The 12,644-nt window shown below is 36.3% G+C and overlaps 1 protein-coding gene across 1 annotated transcript in view; it reads left to right on the plus strand.

Annotated features, from left to right (window-relative positions):
* The window catches only part of FTO (FTO alpha-ketoglutarate dependent dioxygenase), a 238,135-nt gene that overhangs the window by 57,188 nt on the left and 168,303 nt on the right, over positions 1-12,644 (plus strand). Inside the window, exons 5-6 of the mRNA XM_032195753.1 lie at positions 7,436-7,515; positions 9,304-9,447. Of these exons, the coding sequence (XP_032051644.1) occupies positions 7,436-7,515; positions 9,304-9,447 (224 nt within the window). The remainder of the gene's footprint in view (positions 1-7,435; positions 7,516-9,303; positions 9,448-12,644) is intronic.

Raw genomic sequence — 12,644 nt, forward strand, 5'->3', positions numbered from 1 at the left:
TTTGTGCATAATCAGCTTTGCTGGGCAGCAGATTCAGAAGGCAAGTAATAAAATAAGGGGACTGACCACTATTTTTATTGCAAAATACTGTAAATTATAGTAGTTACCAAATCATAAGGACATTTCTTATTCTCCAGTGAAATTTATATACTGTAACTAAAGTATTGGGAATGCTATATGAAGGGAGGGTCAAAAAGTAAGTTTATTTAACAGAAAACATGGTCATGTTTAGATGGAAACAAGGATATATTAAACATTCTTTTGAAGATGATGTGTAAATCACTTCCTTATTAATACTTCGTGGAGAGCTATAGTTTGAGCTCTGTAGACCAGGTGGTTGATAATCTCTTGCATTTCCATAACCTTTATTTTTTCTCAATTATTAAAAAAAAAAAAAAAAAAAAAGTGTTTTTAATTTGCAGCAGTCTGAGACTATTCTAAAACTAGCAACAGTGTACATTTGAACTGTCTTTATCATTTTCTATTACTGGAAACGAAGGACAATTATATATGGACATATACAGTTGTAGCGTATTTTTTTTTACTGTTCAGGTTTTGTAAACTGACTTTAATGGGAGACGTTTTGAGGATTCCCTCTAACAAATAAAATATAAGAACTTTTTATAAGATGTAATTTGACAATACGGAACATAATTCTAGATTAATTTAGTTTGTCCCTTTAAACATTCATGTAATCCAGAATCTCATTTCAGTAAGCCTAATCGTTTTGCTAGCATTACATTAAAAACAGTGGACGCAGTATGCCAAGTATCTAGAAAATGCAATATTAGAACAATTGTATTGCACAACTGACTATTAGCTGGTAGTAGCTGTTGAAGTAGATGGGATGCTTGGTAGGACTCTTTCTCTGACTATCTTCTGACTCATCCAGCTGGAGCAACTAACATGCAAACACTGCAATTTTCAATTTTCAAATTTTTCAGTTTCAGAAATGGTATAGTGCTTACTGTTTTATGTAAATATTGTGAAATACTGAAGTGGCAAATTTGGTATGCTGTTTGTAATTAAAGTCCACTCCTAATAATTCCTGTAAATAATAAATTCACAAATCAAATGTATGAAAACTTGGTAACTTGCTATTTCTCTGAGAGGTGTGTGAGCACATAAACTTGTAAATCCTGATCTGAGTATAGCAAAGTACCAAAAAAGAAATTTAAATTTGTTTTTAGTATTTCTGTTAGATATTTAGTACTGCTCATGTTCCTTTCTTCATTGACTCTGTAAAATGTTTTTGTTTGTATAGGTGGAATTTTAGTAAAATGCAGTCTTTTTAAGATTTACACCTTCATTCTCAGCACTCCTCTTCAGATAAAATAAGCCGTAATTTGTTTGTATGTTGGTACTAAACATGATGTGATCAAACCATCCATTTCAAGATGAGTTATTACAAGAACACTAATGGATTTTGTTTCAACTAAATGAAACAAAATATGTAATTATTCAGTAAAATTGACTTTTTCGAGGCTTGCTTTTCCTAACTTGAAGAAGAAAGATTTGTTGGAAGACTGTAGATCTGCTGCCTAAAAACCTCAAATCTGAACTTTATATCACTCATGAAACGGAAACACTTTAGCCCAATTTAGAATAATATATTGGTCTGCAGAGGAAGTGCATACTGAACCCTGCTGTCTCAAGTACACAGTCAAGGGGTGTCTAATATGAAACGTGTTGGGTGCATGCAATAAATCCAAAACGCGTGGAGGTGAGCAAAGGGCCCCATCTGCTCTGCCCTAGAGCATGCTTAACTAGGGTTGTCATGGTCTTACTATTAAATTGGAATCTTTCCCCTAATCTTTGAGTTAGACATGACCAGATTTGCAAGCAGATTTACAATTTTCACTAATTTTCCTACCATGACTTCAAAACATGCTCAACAAAAATACACTCTGGACTTTTTCAAAGGAAGATGATTTACTTTTCTGCAGCTGTTTCCCATAGATCAAGCTCTTGCTTGAAGGTTAGGGTTTTAAAACAGCATGAAGATGAACTTGGAATCTTATACCCTTCTCCCCCCCTAGCAAATTATAGTTGAAGTAGCATCAAAAAATTATTTTCATAACCATCCAGAAGTTGGGTGCACACATTGCAGAGGTTGGCTTGTGGTTAAAGATAAGTATTTAATGGAAACACTTCCACATGTATATAGTGGCTCATTAAACTATTTCTAGATATTTAATCTGCTTCTATTTCCACAAACTAACTTTTGAACCCTTTTTGCTCTCTAGCATCTTGAATGTGTTGTAGTTTTTTAACTCCATGTTTTTCTTGAGTCCACATTTAATCCAAATGCTATATTCCTTGATTAATAAGACTTCGAACCCCAGAAACTTACTTGTTGTTACCAAACTTTGATCACAAAGTTGGGCAAATTTCAGACATCTTTATTTACTTGGGTCTTTTAATTCACGTGGTGTTTTGTTTGTGCACACTTTTCTTGTTTAAAAACTAAAAATAATTTTTTAATCAGGGCCAGATCATCTCTCTAGCTTTCTGATATGAAAGCTGTACAAGACACACTCCATTGACCTGTAATTTCTTGGGGAAGGAGACATAACCTTCCTCGTGCTTTCAGCTGCCATTCTCACAGTAAAATTAGTTTGACTTGATTTTCTGTTGTTGAAGCATTACTCGGAGATGGGTGAAAGAAGAGCTGGTTTCTATCACCTCCTGTCAATCTCTATAACCATCGCATTATGTTGGAGTGTACCACATGATTTGTGAAGCATATGCAGTTCTGCATGTATTAAAACCATTTAAATAATTAATGTTCCTTGTAAAATGGTCAGATAAGTTTGATAAAATGGCACACATGTAACCTTCCCCTCCTGGTAGTTACTGCTATTCTTAAGCATTTTAGCATAGACGTGCAAGCCCTCAGCCAACCTTCAGCGATGTTGTATGTAGGTAGGCATAAATGCAATTGAACAGAATTGGAAATAAAATAAAAATATTGTAGTGCTTTTGGAAATCGGACTGTAATATGGTTTAAAGTCTGTTTATGGTCATTAAAATAAATTGCACAAGCCCTTTTTACTTGTAGGTATTTGGTATGTAGAATATCAAAGCTTTTGCCAGTGCTGTAAGCCCCATTGTACATTTTACCTGCTTCAATACAAGTTAACTGTCTAAATATAAAGTTCAGGAAGAACGCTTCTAAGAAGATAGAAAAGACAACATAACCCCATGTTGCTAGTCCTGGAGCATTTTTGGAAATTGTGGTTTGTCTTCCTGGGAAGTACTTCACCTGGAAGTAACCACAATTGTAGCCTTTAGTCCATTCTTGCTTCAGTAAGGATTAGGGAAGGATTAACTTCCTTTCTTTCTACCTTGCATTTGTTACATCTTAACACAGTGATGTGGTATATAGTCATTGTTTCTTGGACTACATTGGCTCATCACCACACTGATGCTCTTCCAGTTCAGTAGAATTAGTTGAGTACGCATACATCTGTGCTATGTCCATAGATACAGAGAATTTATGTCCATACATAATGCATATATCCAGTAATCAGCTCTTTTGACAGAGGTTCTACAAGCAGAGGGCTCTGTTCATATTGCCTGCAGATTACTGAACTACGATTCTGATTTGGAAAAGGAACCCACCACGTCTATCACGAGGCAGCAGAAGAAAAATTAAAACATTGTGGTGTTTGACTGGATCATCATGCTGGATGACAGTGTACTGGTGTAGCGTGTCGCTGTTATGCAACAGGAGATTAATAGCAACTTCTTAACCTGAAAAATCATAGTGAAAACACTGTCTTACGAACTTGAAACCTAGAAAGCTTTAAGAAAGAAAAAGCCTAGAAAACCTAAAAAACCCTGTCTGAGGGAAACTTTGGCTGAGCAGAAAGCATACCAGGAGATGTGGATGGGGCAGGGGCTGAGAAGAGCATGGTCAGGAGGACTGGCAGTAGCTTCAAGCAGTGGAGGGGACCATGCTGAGCTTCTGGCGTAGCGAGGGGTGTCTTTGTGAAAAGAACAGGAGGGCAGAAGGCAGTACAGGGGAAGGACAAAGATCTATGGCATGAGCTTGCCCCCACAATCTAAAATGGGACCTGCAGCACCCAAATTCCAAAATGTGTCTGCTGTTTCTAAACAGAAAATCACCAGGCCTCTTGTCTGATAGGGGGACCCACTCAAAGAAAAATAGTCTGCAACTGATGGAAGAGGGATGGTCAGGTGTTAAAACATCACTGTTACTTTCAGGAGCCTTCAGGCTACTTCTCACATAGAATTTCTATGCAAACTTTAGCAAGTCCTTTATCCTCACCTGCCCTTTAGTTTTTTCTGTGCCAGTTACCAACTTCATAGAAGTCTTGCACGGGTAAATATATTCAAACCCCAAGTATTTTAGATAATATTTTTTTCTGCAGATGTGAATAATAAGGATTTGTAATAAATAAAAATTCAGTTTTCTTTGTTTTGCACAAGGTGTGTTACCTGAAATTTCTGTCGCTGGTGATTCTGTGAAAAGGAATTGTGTGCATTTGCAAGTAATCAGATCATCTGCTGAACAGTCTTACAGCTTCTTAGTACTTCATCTGTAAAGGCAAAATCCTTTTGCTTATGACCTCCAAATTATTTAACCAGACTTCAGGTTGATAACTTTGTTTTTTTTTTAAGGTAGCTTTGGCCACCTGTGCACAATCATATATGTGATTAATTTCTTTTAATAAATCTTGCCCAGACCGGGCTCAGCTAGTAGTCCTATAATGGGATCTGGCCCTAGAGTGGCAGATGATTCATTGGGAAGTGGCAGGCAGAAAGTACTACAAAAAAAGAACAAAATCCATTTAAAATAAATACAAGTTTTGCCTTGTACATGTATGCTGGAAGTCATTGCTCTGTTTCTTAAATACTCCAACTCAGACAGAAAACTGAAGTTATTTTTTCTGGCGCTTGAACGCCAAGTTTGTTACCAAGTTCTGTTCCCTTGAATGCCAACAAGGCTTTTAGAATATTATCAGCAGGTTGGGGAAAGTGAAGTAGACGTTATACTGGCTGAAGTGCAAGTACTGACCCATGTTAGCCTAGTGACTAGTGGCACCATAGCATCCTGTTGGTGCAGGTAATAGCAATGGGTGCATTGCCTCTGCTTTGATTTAGAAAATTCTCTTTGGTCATCACAGCACTTGAGCATGTTAGAATGATTGTCTTCTACAATTACTATTTTAGAGTTGGGTAATTCGTGATGTTTTAAAATTTGTAAACATCTGAAAAGCCTGTGATACACTTTAGAACAACTGTGCTGATGACAGCATTTTCCATAGATGCGGGAAAGTTTTGGCAGGAAAGCAGTCATTTTAGCAGAAAACTGTAGTCCAGATTTAAAAATATTGTTGTAATAGTCCTAAAAATGGTTGAAGGAGAAGGGATTGTGTTGATAGTTCTTGAAACTCTACCAAATACATTGTTGGTGTTGATCGTGATTTCAAATTAAAAAGTCACTTCTTGTGTGCTACGTACAGTTCATAGAAGTTCTGTTTTTCTGACAAGTATTGAAATGAGATCTCCATGTCTCCACCTGAATTTGTAGCAGGTAAGAGCCCAGTGTTTTAAGGCACAACAATGCCGTGCTGGCTCTTATTCAGGACCACAAATTCAGGAGAACTGTATGACAAATAAGTTGCCTGCATGAAGTTTTTCAGAGCAGGACCTAAATGTATGGAACTGGCGAGGCTGCATTTTGTTTTTTCTGAGCCTCACCAGTCAGCACCTCATCATGTAAAACTCACGTTAGCTCCGTGTGCTGTATTTTACTTAAAACTGTGAGGGAGTTGTGCTACTTCTGACATGGGTGTCCAAGGAAACAGTTTTGGTTTGGCTCTCAAATCTGAATAAAAGTTTTTGCTGCTGAACAGGCAATGGCCAGTATAACAAGAAGTGCTTTTTCTACTCAATTCATATATTTAAAATAAATAAATAAATAAAAAGGTACATCTTTACTGTAATTGGTTAAGATCTAGGACATTTATTTTTTCAAATATCCTTTGAGACGCATAGGCTGTGAAACTTCAACTATTTTTGTGCAATTAGTCTTAAATGAATTATAAGCTTTTAAATTAAAATGGCAGGCTTGTTTTTAAAAGTCATAATCGATTAGGGACAACTGGAAGCAATTTTTTTTTTTGGGGGGGGGGGCTCTACAATGAAAGATTTGCCAAGGGTTTGAATGAAGGCGCAAATCAAAACATAACGTTTTTGATGCTATTTGATACATAAAACACACCAAAATGAATGGGCACTGAATGAAGTGGTGGAAGTGTTTAAGTTAATTTTATGTCATAGTTCTTCTTGAAAGTGATAGCGATATTTAAATGTTGCCCTGTCTGGAGATAATACTGTTCTGTGGCCTTTGCAAAATTTGGCTCTATGTAATTTCAGTCTTAAATGCCTACGTAAGAAATTGCTCTTTCCTATTTGGCTTTTGGTGGGTTTTTGCTTGTTTTGGAGTCCTTTTCAAGCTTTTCAATTTCACATATCTGCAGACGTCATGTGAAAAGAAAATATGCCTCCCATCTAAATGTTCTTAGTGGCAATTCAGTCATTGTTCGTAACGCTTGTGTGCCTGTTCTTCATATAAACTTCTCGGGTGTTTTTTTCCAAAGTGATGTTATCTGCTGCCTTGGGTGTGCACTTTGTTAATAATTGCTTATAACATTCATAGAAAGAAGACGTTGTTCTTACAACTGGGGTGAATTGAGTCATTCTTCTGAATTCTTTAGGCTTTTATCATTTTGAATTTTCAGGCTTGTTAGAAGGTAAAGAAAAAGTTTCAGAGCATATCGGTTTTCAGTAATAAAGAGAATATCATTAAGCCTTACACACTGTTCTTTTCAGTCTGGTGGACTGTCATTATGGTCAGAAGAGCCTTTTCAAAAATGAGCAGGAATTCAGGGGTCAGGTTTCAGGTATGCAAATATTGATGTTTTAAAGAGAAGTTATATTTGTATGATGGAAGGATGAAGCTTGTTAACTTCTCATCATGCTGTATTAAAATGGCCAAAGCTAAACTCCCTGAAAGAGTAAATACTGATGAGGGTATAGACTCCAAGTTAACTAGGATCCTGCAGCTTTCTATTCTAGTTCTTTTCTGATAATGTCTGTATTTGGCTTTGCTTGCCAACTCTTTAGGTCATCTAGTTTTCTATATGGTTTTACTTAGTTTCTGCTAACTTATGTAAGAACAACCCCGAAATTACCTTACAGCACATCTTGACATATTTTCCTGAATGTCTCGTTGAGTTTGAGAGGACAGCATAATTTTCACACTAAAATCGTTTGAATTTAAAGTGCTTTGTGAACAGTATTCAGTGTAACACAGAATGTTGCTACTAAATGTAATCTCAGCTTTTCCAGAGGAATATATAAATTTTTTTGCCTTACTTAAGGTTTCCTAATATTTCTCTAGATGATCTCAATATGACACATCAGCACTGTGTTCTGGCTGGCTTTTCACCTCGATTCAGCTCCACTCACAGAGTGGCAGATGTAAGTATAAATGCAGGTAATTCTTTAGTCGTTTGTAAAGCTAATATTCTGATACCGTAAATGTAGCATCATGTTGTCTTACCCAAAACTGTTTTGCAAACTGTGTTTGCAGTTACGCTCATGTGTCAGGCTATTTGTTTACTATTGGACTGATATATGGTTGCTTCTACATCAGTAATTTACCTGAACTCACAGTCACACGTTTAAGATACAGTTTAGGAATATGCTCTACCACATCACATGAATTGCTGAAGTGTAGGGACAGCTGCATTTTTAATTGAAATTATTTTTTTAATTATTTTTTATTTTTGATATGTTCATCTCCCGGTCCTAGATGAAATGGCAGTATTAATGATGAGAGAAAAATACTCAAAGCACATGTCAGAAGTGCTCACTGGCTACAACAGCCTTTAGGAGGTCAGAAAAACTGAGTCATGAGTATGCTTTAAATGGGATCCTTCTGTGCATCCAAGGACGGAAGAACTAGAAAACTGATACAGAGCTCCTTCACTGAGTCATTCTGGGATAACCAGACTTCAGCCTGACACACTCAAGTGTTAAAATGCTTTTATTTACTCGACTTCTATTCTTTATTCTTGTCCATGGCTTTAGTATTAGTTTTATGTAGTATTTGAATGGGAAAGCATATAGGAACATAAAATAGACTGTAGCATAAGAAGATATTTAAAAAAAATTATGGCTTTCTTTTTTCAGCAAGGCAAAAAGTACCACTACTGAAGCAAGAGAAATACTTGTAAATTCATACTTTTTTTTTTTTTCCTGTCCTACTAGTTGGTGCAATAACGGAAATGAAGCGATAGCACCAAACATGGACACAGACATACACTGTAGTTGTAGTAAAAAAAAATAAATAAAAAAAATCCATTATTTGCCAAACAAAACTATACTCTGCTCACTCGAACTAGACTTTGGCATAAAGCAATATTACACTGTGCATTTTATAAAACAGTGGTTCTGTGTTTTACCTCTTTTACTTTAAGAGTCCTCTGACCTACTGCTCCTGTCTCTGTGTTACTCTTGCAGGAAAATACACATTTATTTTCACTGTGAAAAACTTCTCTATTAAGTGATTATGCTTTGTTTTGGTAAACTGTTGTGACCTCAACCTGTATAGTATGGAAATATTTGTTTAAAAAGCATATGAGACCGGTGAGGTCCATATTGAAGATGATTCCCGGGAATCTAACTGAAGGTACAGATAATTAATTGAAAATAATAAGAAGATGTAGTTATCTTACTTTTTTTTTTTCAAATATATATATATATTTATTTTACGTGTTTCCTTGTGATTTTTGAAAGAAACTTTGAAAACAAAACAAAAGCAACAGAAGTGCAGATCTGGTTTGTTCATATTATCTACACCTTCTAAGCAATCAGCACTCCTGAGTGGATATGGGATTCCATTTGAGTGTTACTGGGAGCCTATAAAACTATGCGTATAAAGCTGATTATTAAATATCCTCAAAAACTGCCAGAAAGCAATGGAAAGTATGGCTGTAATTGTAATGTAAATTTAAAAGTAATCCCGTTCTTTCTCCTTTCAAATTGTGGTTTACTATTTTGTGTTGGTGGATTAGACTTTTGCATCATCTACACAAACAGCTACATAAACCAGAAGACATTAAGATTTTGTGTAAAAGATCATAAAATAAAGTTACAGAAATACATCCTTTCTGCTCCTTTGATTATTTCAGAAGCAAGTGGTGTATTTGAGAAATATGTATGCTTTGATGTGACTAAGTATTCGTTTTTATTATATCTTTATAGTGTTCAAGAGGAACATTGGAATACATATTTGGACAATGTGAACTGGCGCTCCAGAATTTACAAACTGACTCTAATTCAGGGGCTTTATCTTTGAAATCACTGGAAACTGCAGTTGTAAAGCAAGTGGAAGAAATACATAATGAGGTGAGATCATCTGCACTGAAAATGCTACAGCTGGATTCTGACAGGTGCAGTCTGGTGGCGTGTGTTGAGCAGCTCACAAGGCATTGCACTGTATAAGTTCATTATCTGTTTTTTATTCCCTATTTACTTGTTTACAGTGATTGGGATAAACTTAGATCTGATCATTGCATTCCCATGAAGTTTTCATTTTTTCTTTCCCAAGATCCCTCTGCTGGGAGAGGCAGAGTAGTTTCAGTAACATCGGTTTCATTGTGCCAAATCACAGGGTGGCGGACAAACCAAACTACTCTAGTCCTTCTGAAACAAGAGGGGCGAAAATGGAAGGAAAGCACACACAAAGTTTTTCAGTTGTTTGTCAGGTGTTAAGATAGTTGCCAGTCTTTTTCCAGAATGCCAGGTGTGAGACAATTGTGAATATGTTCTTAAAAGCATATTCTGAAGAAAATGTAGTGCAAATAATCGTGAAACACATACTTCATTCGGCAGATTGTTCTGCACTATAAAATATGCAGTTGTAACAATGCACTTCCATAGAATTTCACTGAAGCTGGCACAGTGCTTTGTGGTTTGACATAGAGATCTGGAGTTTTAGGAAACACAGATTTAAAAATGTCTGTTTTGGGCTATTGTGGAAATGGTAATTTTTTTTGTGGTATAACAATAAGCAGCATCTTGAAGAATGTAACTTTGCTTTTACTGTTAGTGGATAGTCAAGGAAATGATACAGTGGAATGGGTGGTCTTACAGTGGTGACATTTCCAAAAATGGTTAGTTAATTGCTTTTTTATTTTTATTTTTTATAAGAGTTAAAGAAAATGCAAGTCAAGGCTGTGTATTAGGAGTATAAAGTGACATTGTTTAGCTGCTCTGGAAAGTTGCCTTCCTACCTGAAAAAAAAAGCTTTCAGCTGTTCCTAACAAAAGTGATGATGACCATCTCTCTGTAAAAACAACTATAGTAAGCAGCTAATACAAATTTCTGAACCATGTTTTGCTTAAATATCAGTCACAACATTTGTATACTCACACATTTTGAAGGAACTAATCTGTATTGCTACTAAGATAAGTACAATCAGCATTATATTGGAACATCTGTAGTACCAAACTAATTCACACTCATATTAGAATTTTTCTAAGTGTTTTAAATTGCTATCTGCTGAGGAATATAATATTGTGTGTTGCTAGAAAACTTCATAGAACACATTTTTATTTGTATTGTGCTCAAAGTTAGTAAAAATTAGTATAGCGATGGCAAAAGCTTTACCCCTTGACTTCCAGCAAAACAGCTCCTAGAGCAATTTAAAGAAGTCGGATGCATGCAGGGCTTTACAAAACATTAATCAGGCTCAGTCCATAAAACTATACACATATGTGGTTTGCACAGCTAGGGCCACATGCACAGCTGGTGTAAATTTGCACGGGTCCTTCAACATCAAAGACCTGTGCCATTTACATCAGGTGAGAGACTAGCCCCTGGTGTTTGCAGTCACCTGAATAATTTTGCTATGTGACATACAGGGATGTTTCCTGTTATGCATATGGGATATACTGTAACAGAAATCATTGTTTAACTTGTACATATTGTGCACTTAGTCTTAGTAGACACATTGAATCTATATTTCATTTGAAAAGAGAATACCCAGTCACCTCCTCACTTAAAAGATAAATTCCGTATGTTCAAGTGCTATTTAAATTTCCCTTTTTTAGTGCACAAGTAGACAAAGTTACCATTTGTTTACCACTGTGGTAAATACACATTTCTTTTTCAAACATCACTGAAGTGTAAAAACACATAGATCTGTGAGGCTGATGCAGGTTATTGTTGTTGTTATTGTTTTGCCTGTGAAAGCTTCCCGCTTTCTTTTACTCACTCTACGATAAATCTTCATATTTTCAGGCACATCATACGGGTTCTAGATTTCAAATTTTCTCAGGCATATGAAGAACAAGAACATGTTTTCTTTCTTTAAAGAATTAAACTGTTCAAGTACTGATGAAAATAAGTGTTCCATTCAATAACTGTGGTCAGGATTCCATCTCTTTTTTTTTTTTTCTCTCCTTTGTTATTATTTTAAATAAGATGAACTGTCACCCAATTTTGCCTGTGTATTTCTGTTTTGGTATACAGCTTATATACCTCTGGACCAGAGATTATGGGCTTGAAATTGAGCATTTCTATCAGAAGAGGAGGTGGTATGGTTGTATTCCACTTCCAAAAGTCATATTTTTTTTTATCTCTCTTTGCATGTTTTAGCTCAGATAACTAAATGCATCCTCAGTAGCTGCTTCATCTTCCTGAAATGCTATGGGTGTTCTTCCCCTTTTGCTGACACCTCCAAAGTAGCATCAGAGATCATTAACTGGAGCAGAACCATCACAGTGCCATCATCTGATCCACAGATCAGATTGAGTGCAGATTCACAGTCTGTGCTGAAATTAACTGCTCTGCCAAATGAGGTCTGGATGAGTTATCTGTGTCTCCTTGAGGGAAAAAGCCTAAGAGCAAGTCTGAAAGAATGAGGTATGATTCTGTGCCTTCACTTTTGTATTCCTGGGCAGGAAAATTGACTTGCTGTGTTGATTAAGTGGTTTAGAACTGAAGACCTGTAGCATTGGTAGAGACTTTCTCCACTGTTGTCGTGGGCAGAGAAATCCATAAAAGAATTTGGTGAGTATCTGGGGGCTCTCTTTTCCAATTGCTAGCTTTCCCAGAGTTCATTTGTCGGAGACCTCTCTTGGATGGCATGGCAGAGGCCTTCCCATGGAAGAAGCAAGATTTTAGTGAGGAGGTTTTCAGCATCACTTCGACTTAACCTTGTTGTGGTCTCCCTCATTAAAACAGCCTTCAGAGTAATATCTGAATTCAGGTACATAATTCATCACGTACCTGAATTATGAGATACATGCTGTTTGTTAGATGTGCAAGTCATTTCACCCCAGTACGTACTTTGTAGTTACAAGCTTCAGGCTTGAAGTCTGAACACTGTTTCAGTGGCAGGGTATCCTAGAAGCACTGTGGCAAGGTGAACAGAAGTGATGTCCTGGACAGCTGTGAAGTACAGCATCCTAACAACAATGCTCACATGGTGTTAGATTAAATGAAATTTTCCCTTTAAGCAATCAGATTGCTGTTTGGCCAGAATCATTCCTCCTGAAATAAATGACCTTGTATAGCTCATTGTATGTGAACCTCTGCCC

Source organism: Aythya fuligula, chromosome 12, assembly GCF_009819795.1.
Source record: "Aythya fuligula isolate bAytFul2 chromosome 12, bAytFul2.pri, whole genome shotgun sequence".
NCBI lineage: Eukaryota > Metazoa > Chordata > Aves > Anseriformes > Anatidae > Aythya > Aythya fuligula.